The sequence below is a fragment of the Heptranchias perlo genome, chromosome 43, assembly GCF_035084215.1.
Source record: "Heptranchias perlo isolate sHepPer1 chromosome 43, sHepPer1.hap1, whole genome shotgun sequence".
Taxonomy (NCBI): Eukaryota; Metazoa; Chordata; class Chondrichthyes; order Hexanchiformes; family Hexanchidae; genus Heptranchias; species Heptranchias perlo.
This window is the reverse complement of record NC_090367.1, coordinates 9,126,118-9,142,729: the sequence shown is the minus strand read 5'-3', so window position 1 is coordinate 9,142,729 and position 16,612 is coordinate 9,126,118. Positions and strand designations below refer to the sequence as shown.

The 16,612-nt window shown below is 46.1% G+C and overlaps 1 protein-coding gene across 1 annotated transcript in view; it reads right to left on the bottom strand.

Annotated features, from left to right (window-relative positions):
- Positions 1 to 12,247, bottom strand: part of LOC137306527 (membrane-anchored junction protein) — a 52,079-nt gene extending 39,832 nt beyond the window's left edge. Inside the window, exons 1-3 of the mRNA XM_067975794.1 lie at positions 11,904 to 12,247; positions 5,406 to 5,451; positions 263 to 338 (exon numbers count right to left, since the gene is read on the bottom strand). Coding sequence (XP_067831895.1) covers positions 263 to 338; positions 5,406 to 5,451; positions 11,904 to 12,004 — 223 coding nt within the window. The 5' untranslated portion in view covers positions 12,005 to 12,247. The remainder of the gene's footprint in view (positions 1 to 262; positions 339 to 5,405; positions 5,452 to 11,903) is intronic.
- Between the last annotated feature and the right edge of the window lie 4,365 nt (positions 12,248 to 16,612).

The window sequence follows — 16,612 nt, the reverse complement described above, 5'->3', positions numbered from 1 at the left end:
CATAAGTATATTTTCCTCAGTTTCACCCTTAGCAACGCTGGATTCCAAGGGTTGCCTTTGAATTACTGATACGCACTCCTGCTGTGTGAAGTCCTGCACCAGCGGCGCTAATTTGTAAAGTCTACCCCTACAATTTTACTTAAATTTTATTGACCATTACTCTGGGTGAAACCTTAGTAAAGTCTCTTCCACTATCACTTGGATGGATGGTAATGCCCTCAGAATTCGATCCAGCCCTCCTTGAACAAGCCCCAAAGGATACATGGGAAGATGGTGAAGTGCGCAGTGGTAAACGGTTGTAATCTGTCCAGATTCCCAAGCACTGCTCGAATGGCATCCTGCAACAAATCAACATTAACTGAGCACCACTGCATCGTGTCTCTATGTGGTTGCTTCTCATTTTGGTAGGAAGAATAGAAAAACAGAATATTTTTTTTTTAAATGGTGAGAAACTATTAAATGTTGGTGTTCAGAGACACTTGGGTGCCCTGGTACAAGAAACACAAAAAGTTAGCATGCAGGTACAGCAAGCAATTAGGAAAGCAAATGGAATGTTGGCCTTTATTGCAAAGGAGTTGGAGTACAAGAGTATTACAGTTGTACAGGGCTTTGGTGAGACCACATCTGGAGTATTGCATGCAGTTTTGGTCTCCTTATCTAAGGTGGGATATACTTGCCTTAGAGGCGGTGCAACGAAGGTTCACTAGATTAATTCCTGGGATGAGAGGGTTGTCCTATGAGGAGAGAATGAGTAGAATGGGCCTATACTCTCTGGAGTTTAGAAGAATGAGAGATGATCTCATTGAAGCATATAAGATTCTGAGGGGGCTTGACAGGGTAGATGCTGAGAGGTTGTTTCCCCTGGCTGGCGAGTCTAGAACTAGGGGACATAGTCTCAGGATAAGGGGTCGGACATTTACGTCTGAGATGAGGCGGAATTTCTTCACTCAGAGGGTTGTGAAACTTTGGAATTCTCTACCCCAGAGGGCTGTGGATGCTCAGTCGTTGAGTATATTCAAGGCTGAAATCGATAGATTTTTGGACTCTAGGGATATGGGGATCGGGCAGGAAAGTGGAGTTGAGGTTGAAGATCAGCCATGATCTGATTGAATGGTGGGGCAGGCTCGAGGGATCATATGGCCTACTCCTGCTCCTATTTCTCACGTACTTATGTTCAGGGCACCCATGGTTTTCCCCCCATGTACCTTGTTAATTAGGATTGGTTTTCTTGATAAGTACAGATTATGTAGGTTGTTTCAATGACATTATAACAAAGAGCTAGAGTGAAAGTTGTCATCTTTTAAATGCCACTAACCATAAATCATAGCCACTATAATGAAGCACGTGAAAAATATCAGTAAGTTATATTTGGGAACCTTTTTTATTTTGGGTGGTAAAAGACAGGCAGACTTGCATTTACATGCTACCTTGCATTGACTTCAGGACGTAACAAAGCACTTTACAACCAGTGAAGTACTTTTGAAGTGTTGTCACTGTTATAATGTAGGAAATGCAGCAGCTAATTTACACACAGCAATGAAATTAATAAGCAGATAATCTGTACTGGTGGTGTTGGTTGAGGGATAAATATTACACCAGAACTTCCTTGCTCTTCTTCAAAAAGTGCCATGGGATCTTTTACATCTCCCTATGAGGGCAGACAAGGCTTCAGTTTTACATCTCATTACTTTAAGAGATTGCCCCTGCCACCACTGCCCTCCGCCACCCACTGCGGCCAGATCCTCAATGAAGCACCCCTACCTTCCTCTCCCCTTCCACTGCTGCTACACCCTCATGCCAAGCACCAATGTCTTTCCCCTCAATGCTGACCCACCACAAGAAAACTATCACCGTGCTTTTATCAGTAACCCTCAAGCCCACTTCCAGTAATCTCACACTCAGCAGCCTCCCTCTCAAATACTTCCACACTCCGCCACCACTATACGGTCATACCACAAGTCCACCCTCCCAACATTGCCACCCTCTTTCCAACGCTCGCACACTCCAGGGCTCCCCCCCCCCCTCCCCGTTGCTGCTGTTCTCCAATTCCCCTCTCCCACTCCTACCAGGCTCTGGTACGGTCGTCCAAGTGCTCACAAACACTACACTAACCCCTCCCAGTGTTCCCACATCTTGCCTGCCCTCCTGGTTTTCCCAGACACTCTCACCTTTCCTCAACGCTCCCACATTCCATTATCCCCACTCCAAGCGCCCAAGACCACCCAAACAACACTACCAACCAACAAGGCCCTGCCCCCCAATACTGCTCACAAGCAGTTTTTCCCATCCAACCTAAATTATTCTTGAACATGAGGAATACCAGTCCTTAGTATTCTGTGTATGTTCTGCTTCTCTCTCAATACCATTCTCTGGGCTCTTTCAAGCCTTTAAAGGGCTGTGGTTTCATTTTTGCCCCACACCCAAAATAATGTACGATTGCATTCTCTGTAATTCCCTCCCTAAACACCTCCAACTACTGCTACGCCTTTAAGACCCTCCTTAAAACTCACTTCTGTGACCAAGCTTTTGCTCCCTCCTCCATTGGCTTGGTATTTGTTTTTTCTCCTCCTGCCTCTGGGACATTTTTCGACGTTAGAAGTGTGTTACAAATGCAAGTTGCTGTTTATTCAGGACAGCATCAACAGGGAGATACACTCCTCGTGTTCAATACAAGGTTTGTCGTTGTGGAGAATTCCATTAGTCAGAACTTCCATTAGCCTTTCCTGTCACTTTTTTCTGCCGGGTGGTTGATAGACACAGAAACACATCATCATGTTTAGGAGTCCCCAGGCCAAGTTACTGAGAAATCTATGCAGGGTGGGTTTGTCCAATATCAAGTGCACACACCCCCCACTCCCCACCTGCAGAGAAACACTCACTTACCTACACCCAGAAAATTTAGTTGTAGCTTGGCGAGAGCTAAGGCTTAGGGAGCCCGAAGTGTACAGGGGTACGGCCAGAGTTATCAGTACGGACACCAAGGGGTGTATACAGCAAGTTAATTGCTGCAGTACCTGTTTTCAGCCACTGCCGGGAGCTAGACTATTCAGAAGTTCACTGAAGCTTGCATGTTGTAGAAATATCATACTGCAGAATCACAACAGCTGACAAACGCTCGTGTCAAAATAAAATTCGCCTCTGCTCCTGACCATCCTACCACATTTCAGCAGGACAACTCACAAGCATACTTTTATTCATTAAACTGGCTGATACTCAATCACTTTCCCACAATTACGAAGCAGTTTCACGTATGCAATGACGTAAAAGCAGCGACATAACTCAGGAGCCCGGTCACGAGTTAACTCGAGTATCCTGAAGCCAGGAGACTCGAGACCACCTCCAGGAGTTAGTGTCCTCCTGCAGCTTCCAGTTTCAGGCTAGCTGGGCAGAATCCCTTTCATACTACCTGGCTCAAGCACCAATCCTCCTGGCCCAGAGAGAGCACAGTGTGTATGTGTGTAAATAGTCCTCCTGGCCCAGAGAGAGCACAGTGTGTATGTGTGTAAATAGTCCTCCTGGCCCAGAGAGAGCACAGTGTGTATGTGTGTAAATAGTCCTCCTGGCCCAGAGAGAGCACAGTGTGTATGTGTGTAAATAGTCCTCCTGGCCCAGTGAGAGCACAGTGTGTATCTGTGTAAATAGTCCTCCTGGCCCAGAGAGAGCACAGTGTGTATGTGTGTAAATAGTCCTCCTGGCCCAGAGAGAGCACAGTGTGTATCTGTGTAAATAGTCCTCCTGGCCCAGAGACAGCACAGTGTGTATGTGTGTAAATAGTCCTCCTGGCCCAGAGAGAGCACAGTGTGTATCTGTGTAAATAGTCCTCCTGGCCCAGAGACAGCACAGTGTGTATGTGTGTAAATAGTCCTCCTGGCCCAGAGAGAGCACAGTGTGTATGTGTGTAAATAGTCCTCCTGGCCCAGAGACAGCACAGTGTGTATGTGTGTAAATAGTCCTCCTGGCCCAGAGAGAGCACAGTGTGTATCTGTGTAAATAGTCCTCCTGGCCCAGAGAGAGCACAGTGTGTATCTGTGTAAATAGTCCTCCTGGCCCAGAGAGCCCTCTGATAGGCGAAGCTCCTCTCCCAGTGCTGCATGAGGCAGCGTCCGCACTGACTTAACATTTAAATTAACTCCAGGTAGATTTAAAACGTTTTTAAACCCAGTGCGACACCACACTGGATTTACATTCCATGCAGTGTAACACCCAAATGATGCGAGACTACCTCCTCCAAGAAGTCTCACACCACTTCTCTCTAGAGTCGGATGTGCCCTAACTCCAGACTTTATGCTGCAACTTTAGTGGCAATGTGAAGCAGAAATCATTTTGCAGCAATGCTAAAGTTGATTTGTGTATACACACCCTCACACTGCTTGAGCTTTTCACCAGATGTAGTATGACTCCAGTCCATTGGGTACTTTTTAAACTTAGAATGGGATGTTTTTAACGTTACAAGAGAAGGGATACTCTCGCAAAACATTAAAATTAGCTACCAAAGGCCCAGAGCTCAGCAGGCGAAGCCAAGCAAGCACGAGTGGAGCTGCTTTACTAGAGCTCAGTGCAAACAGTGCACAGCCAGCAGTGGAACAGGAGTCTACCAGCTGTGCATTATACAGTACAGAATGAACACATTAAGTAAAACTGCAGCCTAAATGCTTTAATGGAGAAGCCTAAGATGCTCGGCTTTCTCTATAACGGTTAAGTTTGCTGGTTTTATAAATAAGACGGTAGAAATTCCCGTAGTGCCAGTGCGCCGCCGGAAGTGTGGCGTGGCGGTACTTACATCCGCCACAGCGGCTTCTCCGTGACGCTGTCCCAAACCCAGGGACAGGATCATTAACATAGTGGGGGAAGGCGCCTGCGTCTGCAGAGGGGCAACAAGTGCGTCCACCCAGCGTAATCAACAGCACGCCCGAATAGCACCCTCCCGCTCCGACGGGGGAGTTCAATGGGCCGGTCGGGTCTAAGAAAGGAGGTCACTTTTTGTCGTTTTCTGTGGCAGGCCCTGAATCGTCCATGTCTGCTCTCCGCAGACGTGGGTGCCACTGGGCCCATCGGAGGCGTACCTGGCCGGATTGCTGGGAAAACCTGAGAATACCCCCCCAGATTGCACCTGTCCTCCCCTCTACCAGAATTTGGATTGGTCAACGGGGCAGAAACCCAGTGTATCCGGAGTCTGCCCCAAATTCCGGTGCCTTTGCTGACTCTGCACCTGAGTTCCGCCCCTGAAAGGAATGGAATTTCGGGGCTAAGATCTTTGGATTTCACATAAACAATGGCATCAGCATTCACACTGATCCATTTAACTCTGGCACTCTACATATTTGAAACGTGGCTACGAGTTAAACATCCTTTCCCTCTAATTTCCAAGTACCTGTGTTCTGAAACATTCGAACATGGAACCTTACCTCCAGTTCCTGCCTAACTTGCTCTCTGTCGATTCGCAAGTCTTCCCTGTAAAACAAAAACAAGGGAAAGAAAGGTTGAACAGCACTCCGTGTTATTGGGGAAAACACGCCGGTCCTAACAAGAAGGAAAGCTCTCTACATCTATTTGAATGATTAGGTGTAGAATTACCAAGCAACAGGATAAGGAAAGTAATTTATCAGATTACAAATGTGTGCTTCCAAATTTCCCCGTGGCTTGCCACGTGTAAAGTTAGTAATTCTATTTATACAACACATTTGCGTGATGCAATAAAAAAGCACCATTAAATAGAATAAAAATAAAGTGAATGATAGACTGGCTTTATAGCACGAGAGAGAGATTGGGACAGCTCACTCCTCCAACAGCAGGTTCCAAAATTCACCAGTTTTTATTTGCATTTTGTAGAATGATTTGTTACACTTTCAAGGTGAAGTGAAAGGTTGTCACAGGCAATTCAAAGGTCAAATTAAATTCAGATGAAAGGGTAAAAGGGGTAAAAGACAACAAGCATACTTGAGGTACATCAAAATTCTTACTCCTACCCCAGATAAGTAACATTCATAAGAATATAAGAACATAAGAAATAGGAGCAGGAGTAGGATCAGATCAGCCATTCAATAAGATCATGGCTGATCTGATCCTAACCTCAAATCTAAATTCATGTCCAATTTCCTGCCCGCTCCCCGTAACCCCTAATTCCCTTTACTTCTAGGAAACTGTCTATTTCTGTAGATTCCACAGCTTCCTGGGGCAGCAAATTCCACAGACCTACCACCCTCTGAGTGAAGAAGTTTCTCCTCATCTCAGTTTTGAAAGAGCAGTCCCTTATTCTAAGATTATGCCCCCTAGTTCTAGTTTCACCCATCCTTGGGAACATCCTTACCGCATCCACCCGATCAAGCCCCTTCACAATCTTATATGTTTCAATAAGATCGCCTCTCATTCTTCTGAACTCCAATGAGTAGAGTCCCAATCTACTCAACCTCTCCTCATATGTCCGCCCCCCTCATCCCCGGGATTAACCGAGTGAACCTTCTTTGTACTGCCTCGAGAGCAAGTATGTCTTTTCTTAAGTATGGACACCAAAACTGTATGCAGTATTCCAGGTGCGGTCTCACCAATACCTTGTATAACTGCAGTAATACCTCCCTGTTTTTATATTCTATCCCCCTAGCAATAAAAGCCAACATTCCGTTGGCCTTCTTGATCACCTGCTGCACCTGCATACTAACTTTTTGATTTTCTTGCACTAGGACCCCCAGATCCATTTGTACTGCAGTACTTTCCAGTTTCTCGCCATTAAGATAATAACTTGCTCTCTGATTTTTCCTGCCAAAATGCATAACCTCACATTTTCCAATATTGTATTGCATCTGCCAAATCTCCGCCCACTCACCCAGCCTGTCTATGTCCTCCTCACTCTCTACTTTCCCTCCCATCTTTGTATCATCTGCAAACTTTGATATGTTACACTCGGTCCCCTCCTCCAAATCGTTAATATCGATTGTAAAGAGTTGGGGACCCAGCACCGACCCCTGCGGAACACCACTGGCTACTGGTTGCCAGTCCGGGAATGAACCATTTATCCCAACTCTCTGCTTCCTGTTAGACAACCAATCCTCCACCCATGCCAGAATATTACCCTCAATCCAGTGATTCTTTATCTTGAGCAATAATCTTTTATGTGGCACCTTGTCGAATGCCTTCTGGAAGTCTAAATACACTACCTCCACTGGTTCCCCTTTATCCACCCTTCAGTACAGGATTTCAACTCCCCTGCTCTGTGTGCAAAGGGTCTCGTTTGTCCCATTAGTACTCGTAATCAGCACATTTAATCTATTTCTACAATGTTTACTTTGTATGTTCTGAAGTATTATTTTTGAAACACTTGACTCTTGGAATCTGCAGGAGCCCTTTTAAAAGAGGAATTTTCATGTGCCCACCAGGAAGGGATCACGACTGCCCACCATCTATGGGGCAGCATACATTTAGAGCAGGAGTGAGACATGTCCTTCTGAAGTTATGGGTGCGAAAAATGGATGATGTTATGAGCAATAAATTAACTGGCAACTTAACTCACTTTAGCATCTTTTCAACAAAGCAATCCGGTTAACGCTTGAAAAATGCTGGTGTGTCAATGGAGTCAATAGAAAGTGCTGGTTCCGTTATCTATTTAGATCGATTTAATGATCACTAAATTTTTTTTACCATTGGCTATTTAATATATTTTAATTCAAATCTCTTTACAGAGCAAATCCAAATTAACAAACTGCTGCTTTCCATTGGGCTCTTAAAAAAGACAAATGTTTGTCGTGCTCATCACAGAAAGCATCTCCCAGAAACAACCCTCTACTGCTGATGCTGTTCCCAGTCCATGCCAGTGAGTAGCAGAGGGCATTTGATAGAATGCAAAAGCTCCCATTTGTGTGGGGTTTCAGCTGTTCTTGAATAGATAAAAGATCTCTTTTTAAACATCTATCTCTGGGCGAGGAGATGGGCCTCAATTTGCCTTTCACATGAGGCAGTTTGTATTGTGTTAAAAAAAAACCCTCTCCCTAACCTTTTCCAGAGAAGGCTATTGAAGTGGATATAAATAGGCTCAGGAAGCAAGCTGTGGTGAGAAAGCTGGTAGCTGGGTTCAGATGACTCAAAAAGGGCTGGGCTCACTGGGCCTAACAACCATATTCATGGTCCTCAACATTTTCAGCAGTTTCAGGCCATACATTCTTTGATTCACTGTTAGGGAAGTACCAGGTACAAAACACCATCACAGAATCACAGAATGATACAGCACAGGAGGCCATTCAGCCCATCATGCCTGTGCCGTTTCTTTGAAAGAGCAATTAGTCCCACCCCCCTGCAAATTTTTCCCCTTCAAGAATTTATCCAATTCCCTTTTGAAAGTTACTATTGAATCTGCTTCCACCGCCCTTCCAGGCAGCGCATTCCAGATCATCAAAACTCGCTGCGTAAATATTTTTCCCCCTCATGTCGCCTCTGGTTCTTTTGCCAATCACCTTAAGTCTGTGTCCTCTGGTTACCGACCCTTCTGCCAGTGGAAACAGTTTCTCCTTATTTACTCTATTAAAGCCGGTCATGATTTTGAACATCTCTATCAAATCTCCCCTTAAGCTAATTACATCAGTGTGCCATTCTCCTTGAGAGGGGAGATGTTGACTGTGGCCATTTCTAGGCGGGAGTGTATGTGAATGTAATGACCTCCAGATTGGGACTCCACTTATCCAGAATAATCTGTCTCCTGCTAAGGTATTAAGGGAATTGAGCCAGTGGATGTTTGCCAGGGAATGCACACAGTATTCTACCCAGAATCCGAGTTAAAGTGAGTTGATTGGAAAGAGGGAGATGCTTGCTCACTGTTCCTCTACTGTCTGTAGATGGCAATTCTAGACCATCTCATGGAACAACTGGATTCAACCTCATCATCTCAAGGCAGCTGGCAGCTCTGAAAACATCTGAAAGCTGTACTCGTAGCCCCTGTTCAACAGGCATGAATAGGATAGTAAATCATGCTGGGGCGGGGTGGAGTATAAATGTAGATGCACCCAAGGTATCAAGTGTTGACAGTGCCCCAGAAAGAATGGAACATGGTTGGACCCTGTGGATAAGGATGAGCATGCATTCCCATTTGTTCGTGGCATACAAAACCCTTCCTTTAAGAACAAAACAATTTTTAGAAACAGGAAAAGCTCATTAGGCCCAACAAGCTCGTTATTTCACAGTTATCTGCATTGAATTGCATCTGCCACCCAGTTCCCTAAAACATCTAAATTTTCTGAGTCCGATTGCATTGATCATTTTTTACCCTGCCTTCTATTGTGATATCATCGGTAAACATGAATTATTATTCCCTTCAGGATGTCCAATGGATGACATGAAGATTATAGGCAACAACTACATGGGAACAGGAGTAGGCCATTCAGCCCCTCGAGCCATTCAATGAGATCATGGATGATCAGTATCCTAACTCCATCCACCGCCTTGGCTCCATATCCCTTAATATCCTTGGCTAGCAAAAATCTATCGATCAAAGATTTAAAATTATTAATTGAGCTAGCATCTACTGCTTTTTGTGGGAGAGAGTTCCTCACTTCTACCACCCTTTGCGTGAAGAACTGTTTCCTAACTTCTCTCCTGAATGGCCTGCCACTGATTTTAAGGTGATGTCCCCTTGTCCTGACCAGCAGAAAAAGTTTCTTTCTATCGACCCTATCAATTCCTTTCAAAATCCTAAAAACCTCAATCAAATCACCCCTCAACCTTCTACATTCCAGGGAAGACAAACCTAGTTTATCTCGCCTCAATCTAACCCTTGGTGCCCGGGTATCATTCTGGTGAATTTGCGCTGCACTCCTTCCAAGGCCAATATATCATTTCTAAGGTGGGTTGGGTATGGTCTTTGTATAGCTGTAGCAAAACTTCCTCCCCTTTATATTCTAGCCCTCTAGTTATAAAGGCTAACATTCCATTAGCCTTATTGATTATATTTTGAACCTGACCACTACATTTTAATGATCTGTGTACATGGACCTCTAAATCTCTTTGGACCTCCACTGTTCCTGGCTTTTCACCATTTAAAAAATACTCAGATCGATCCTTTTTTGGTCCAAAATGGATGATCTCACACTTAACCTGCGTTGAAATCCATCTGCCACAGTTTTGCTCATTCACTTAATCTATCAATGTCTCTTTGTAATTTTATGCTCCTGTCTACATTATTTACTATGCCACCAATCTTTGCGTCATCAGCAAACTTGGACATATGGCTCTCTATTATGTTATCCAAGTCATGAATAAATATAGTGAATAGTACATAAACTATTATCCCTACTTTTTGTCTCCTACCACCTAATCAATCTACTAACCAGGTCAATAATTTGCCTTCAATTCCATGAGCTTTAATTTTAGCTAACAGTCTCTTATGTGAAACCTTGTCAAATGCCTTCTGGGAGTCCCTATAAACTACATCCATAGACAATCCCCAGTCTACTACTTTGGTTTGTTCCTCAAAAAATTCAATTAGGTTTGTTAGACATAACCTACCCTTTATAAATCCATGTTGGCTTGCTCTAATCAGCTCAAATTTCTCTAAGTGCTTAGTCACACTGTCCTTCATTATAGATGCCAATAACTTCCCCACAACAGATTTTAGACTAACAGGTCTATAATGTCCTGGTTTCTCTCTCTCACCTTTCTTAATCCTTCCAACATCTCGATCAAAATTCACCCCTCAATCTTCTATACTCAAGGAAGACACAAAGGAGATGGAGAAGAGAAAGTTCAGCTAGGTGACAAAGCCATAAAGCTGGAAAAGATGCAAGGCATGAAAAAATGGCCTCTGTTTCCTTTGAGGATCTACTTTGTATGATCCATTAAAAAAAATAAACAAACGGCATTTATATATTTTTTTATTATTCGTTCATGGGATGTGGGCGTCGCTGGCGAGGCCGGCATTTATTGCCCATTCCTAATTGCCCTTGAGAAGGTGGTGGTGAGCTGCCTTCTTGAACCACTGCAGTCCGTGTGGTGAAGGTTCTCCCACAGTGCTGTTAGGAAGGGAGTTCCAGGATTTTGACCCAGCGACGATGAAGGAACGGCGATATATTTCCAAGTCGGGATGGTGTGTGACTTGGAGGGGAACGTGCAGGTGGTGTTGTTCCCATGTGCCTGCTGCGCTTATCCTTCTAGGTGGTAGAGGTCGCGGGTTTGGGAGGTGCTGTCGAAGAAGCCTTGGCGAGTTGCTGCAGTGCATTCTGTGGATGGTACACACTGCAGCCACAGTGCGCCGGTGGTGAAGGGAGTGAATGTTTAGGGTGGTGGATGGGGTGCCAATCAAGCGGGCTGCTTTGTCCTACATCCTGAGGATAAGCCAGGGATAAATATTGAAGCATAAATATTGGCCCAGGACACCAGGGAGAACTCCCGCTGCTCTTCTTCCAATAGTGGCCGTGGGAGCTTTATGTCCACCTGAGAGGGGCAGACGGGGCCTCGGTTTAACGTCTGATCCGAAAGACGGCACCTCCGACAGTGCAGCGCTCCCTCAGTACTGGCACTGGGAGTGTCCGCCTGGATTATGGGGCTCAAGTCTCCGGAGTGGGGCTCGAACCCACGGCCTCCTGACTCAAGGGGCGAGAGGGAGAGTGATACTGACTGAGCCAAGCTGCCACCAAGTCAGATTACTTTAAAACCCAGTGTTTTGTGTGGAAATGTCATCCTATCTCTATATACTGCGAGGAAGTGTTCATCAGAAATAACTGGTAGATATATGATTGTAGGAAGTATGTGCCAATACATTAGGACCAAACTAAAGTGAGTGTGGGGCTTGAAAGTCTGCAAGCATTTTGTTTTCCTCCCAGCATTTGAGGCAGGCGTCCTCTTTGCACCACAGGCTGACCCACCTGGTTGAATAACTGGGCCGGTCATAGGGACGAGAGATTGCAACGAGACAGACACTCGCTTACCTAATGTGGTGACTGTAACGCATTTTCAGTTTGTAAACTGTCCTTCCCGCGTGGACAAACCTGGTCTCAGGCAACGGGTACGTGAACGATTTCAGAGGCATTGGGGCTGCTGCTACTGGGGAACCGACAGCAATAAAGCAGATTCAACACCAGGCCACTCTCGGGGCTGCTTCGGCAGTAAAATACCACAGTAATAACCGGCTCAGCGCGCAATCTGCCGCTTTACATACAGGGGGCTGGATAATTGTTCCAAAAGAAAATCGGAATGATTTGCTCTTTTGTTTTTGGACAGCTCTTCACCTCAGCGCCCATCCGCCATTTTAAATTTGCCGCCTTTTTGGTTGAAGACGCCTAGGCGCAGGCGCGCACCTGTTCCGTTAACCCCGCCCCCTCAGGCGCGCACCTGTTCCGTTAGCCACGCCCCCTTGGCGCGGACCTATGCCGTTACCCCGCCCACCAGGCGCGTACCTGTTCCATTAGCCCCGCCCACTAGGATCGCGCCTGTTCCGTTAGCCCCGCCCACCAGGCGCGGACCTATGCCGTTAGCCCCGCCCACCAGGCGCGTACCTGTTCCATTAGCCCCGCCCACCAGGCGCGCGCCTGTTCCGTTAGCCCCGCCTCCCCCCCCCCCCCTCAGTGTAAAAGAGCGGGAACGGGCACCATGCAGGGATGGAGAGAGCAGCACTGGCAGAGTGAGAGACCACCCCACACACCGGAGCCTCTGCGCCTCAGGCGGTGCCACGGTAAGGTGCCCACTTCCATCACATTTCACCGCCGCACGTTCTTTTCAAATACAAGAGGCGCCAGCTTGGCTGCATAGGTCTCTCTCTCTCTTCCCTTCCCCCCCCCCCCCCCCCCCTCTGAGGCAGGTGGTCGTGGGTTCGAGCCCCACTCCAGAGACTCGAGCCCCATAATCCAGGCCGACACTCCCAGTGTGCAGTACTGAGGGAGTGCCGCACTGTCGGAGGTGCCGTCTCTCGGGTGAGACGTTAAACCGAGGCCCCGTCTGCCCCTCTCGGGTGGATGTAAAAGATCCCACGGCCACTATTGGAAGAAGAGCAGGGGGGGGTTCTCCCCGGTGTCCTGGGGCCAATATTTATCCCTCAACCAACATCACTAAAAACAGATCAATCTGCCATATTTGCCCACACAACAGTGACTGGACTACAAAAGTAATTAATTTGTTATAAAGTGCTTTGGGACATTCTGGGCCATCTACAAATGCAAGTTCTTTCTTTCATAGAATGACACAGCACAGAAGGAGGCCATTCAGCCCATTGTGCCTGTGCCGGCTCTTTGAAAGAGCTATCCAATTAGCCCCACTCCCCCTGCCCTTTCCCCATGGCCCTGCAAATTTTTCCCTTTCAATTGTTGGCCCCACATGTTGGCACTTCAAACCGCTGCCACACTGATGTGCCCCTCCCAGCTGTACAGCAGCTTCCCAACATGAGTGTTGAACAGACTGCAGGGCACACAGATGTGAACTTGTTTTAAATGCTAAACGGTTTGGTGAATGTCACACGGCTGTTTAACTTCAGGCAATCTGTTCTGAATATCAGTTTGCAAGCAGCCTGACAAAGGCCAGCTGATTACATTCTGATCAGTCCGTATTGGATCTCCTACAATAAACATAGAAGATCCCTAGAAATGTACAGTGCAGAAGGAGGCCATTCGGCCCGTTGTATCTGTGCCAGCTAGAGCAATCCAAACTAATCCCACTGCCCCGCTCTCTTCCCCATAGACCTGTATCAATCCCAAACTAATCCCACTGCCCCACTCTCTCCCCATAGCCCTGCATCAATCCCAAACTAATCCCACTGCCCCGCTCTCTCCCCATAGCCCTGTATCAATCCCAAACTAATCCCACTGCCCCGCTCTCTCCCCATAGCCCTGTGCTTCAAATATTTATCACATTTTCCCCTAAAAGATGCAATGGTCTCTGCCTCAACCACTCCCTGTACCATGCTCCAACAACGCTCTGCATAAAGAAATTTCTCCTAACCTCCCTCCTCACTCTCTTAGTGATCATTTTAAATTGATGACTCTTCAGCTGCAGGAAACAGTCTTTCCCTATTCATCCTATCAAAACCATTTGTCATTTAAAATATTTCTATTAAACCTCCTCTGAGCCTTCCCCACTCCAGTGGAAACAGTCCCAGTATCTCAAGTCTCTCCTCATGACTACAGTTTCCTTATCCCTGGCATCGTCCCGGTGAATCTACACTGTATGATTTTAATGCCCTTTTTATAATGGGGCACCCACAGTGTGCTAACTGGTCTAACTAGTGTTTTGTACAAATCCTTTTTTATTTCTTTACTCTTCTATGCCCTGTTTATGAAACTCAAAATGCAGTTGGCCTTGTTTATGGCTTTATCAAGGTGCTCTCAGACCTTCAGGGAATAATGTATTTGAACTCTTAGGTTTTTGTGATACAATCCGCCATTTAAAGTTTCTCCTTCCTCGCTGTTGTCTGTCTCTACACTATTCCCTGGCTGGGGAAGTACACAAGAGGTGCATTTGTGTGACTTTCTTCACAACTTTTTATTCTCTGGGCCTCGCTCATTCCCTCTCCAGTTACATACACTGAAGTGACAGCTTAGCTCAGTCGGTTTCTCTCTCTCGCCTCTGAGTCAGAAGGTCCTGGGTTCGAGCCCCACTCCAGAGACTTGAGCACAGAATCTAGGCTCACACTCCCAGTGCAGTACTGAGGGAGTGCTGCACTGTCGGAGGGGCCGTCTTTCGGATGAGACGTTAAACCGAGGCCCCGTCTGCCCTCTCACGTGGACGTAAAAGATCCCAGGGGCACTATTTCGAAGGAGAGCAGGGGGAGTTCTCCTTGGTGTCCTGGGCCAATATTTATCCCTCAACCAACATCACTAACAACAGATTATCAGGTCAGGATCACATTGCTGTTTGTGGGATCTTGCTGTGCCCAAATTGGCTGCCGCGTTTCCTACAGTACAACAGTGACCACAATTCAAAAGTACTTCATTGGCTGTAAAGTCTTTCTTTTTCATTCACGCTCACCGCCTGCCAGTCACACCGTCACCTCCGCCATTTGTTCATTGATATGGAAGAAGACAGCCAGAATATCATCTCATTTCTTGCACCGAGTTCTTAGATGACTGATGAGTCCTATATTTGCTGCAAATGAGCGTCTGCAGATTGAAGAGTGGACACCCCAGATTGGGGTTTCTTTGATTTTTCAGGCGAGACGGCCTGAGCTGCCATTTACATTCAGCATCAGCAATGTAGGAGGTGCCTTCACGGATGGCTTCTCACCAGGCTTTCTTACCTTGAGCATGTTGTTCCCACTAATGGGCGTCTATTTGGCACTGCTTCAGAGTCGCTTTTCAGCAGTCTTTTGCTGACCATCTCAAAATCGCTTCGCAGCGGCTGAAGCGCCATAAAAGATCTTTGGAATTCGTTCATCAGATATTTCGCACCACGTGACCTGACCATCATAGCCGTGTCTTCACAATCAGAGCGCCTGAACTTTAAAACTACAGGTACGAAGCTAAGAAAGGGAACTTAGCTTGAGAGGGCTGGGTATGGAACACTCATCTCAATCAATGTTACTCCACCTCTATACCACCATACTGTCCATCATCCAGCAAATCAAACAGCTGAAGATTAGCATTATTTTACTGCTTTGCATTTTAGGATTATGTTGTTCATGAAAATGAGGGCTGTCAGGGCTAAGGACAGAACATCTCTGTACTTTTTACACCCGTCAAAATCAGGTACAGCACGGATTAGATACAGAGTAAAGCTCCCTCTACACTGTCCCATCAAACACTCCCAGGGCAGGTACAGGGTTAGATACAGAGTAAAGCTCCCTCTACACTGTCCCATCAAACACTCCCAGGGCAGGTACAGCACGGGTTAGATACAGAGTAAAGCTCCCTCCACACTGTCCCACACTCCCAGGGCAGGTACAGCACAGATTAGATATAGAGTAAATTTTGCTAACTTAGTCTAATCCCACTCTCCTGCTCCCTCCCTATATATTTTAATATCACATCTAGTCCAGTCTAATAAATCCAATAAGAAATTCAGAAGAAAACTTCTTTTCCCAGAGAGTGGTGAGAATGTGGAACTCGCTCCCACAAGGAGTAGTTGAGGTGAATAGAATAGATACATTTAAGGGGAAGCGGGAGAAAGGAATAGAAGGATATGTCAATAGGGTGAGATGAAGTAGGGAGAGAGGAGGCTCGTGTGGAGCATAAACACCGACATAGACCAGTTGGGTCCAACGGCCAGTTTCTGTGCTGTAAAATTCTATGTAAAAAAAAAACAATTGGGTCTCTTTTACTGTTTCAGGTTTGAAAACATCCTGTTCGAGAGAACGGAATTTCACCAACAGAAATTAAACGTCACATCTGCCGTTTTCTAAGCGCCCCAAAATTCTCAAAAAGGTCACTTACTGGAAAGCCAATCAAAACAGGATGCGAGTAGGCGTTGGCTTGTGGGTAGGTATTAAGGCCTCAGCTGCGATTACAGGGAGCCGATAGGAAGCTGTAAATTCTTACAGCAGAGTATCTCTGACGTACATCTCGTTGTACGGTACCTGTTTGATGTGTCGTAATGCCCCGCGTCTTCGTTTAACCAGCACTGGAATTTTTTTGTTTTGTTCAATCACTCGTGGTTTAACTTTTCGTAAATGACCCGCTTTCAGCATTTCGAGTTTCTGGGTTTTTGTTTTTCC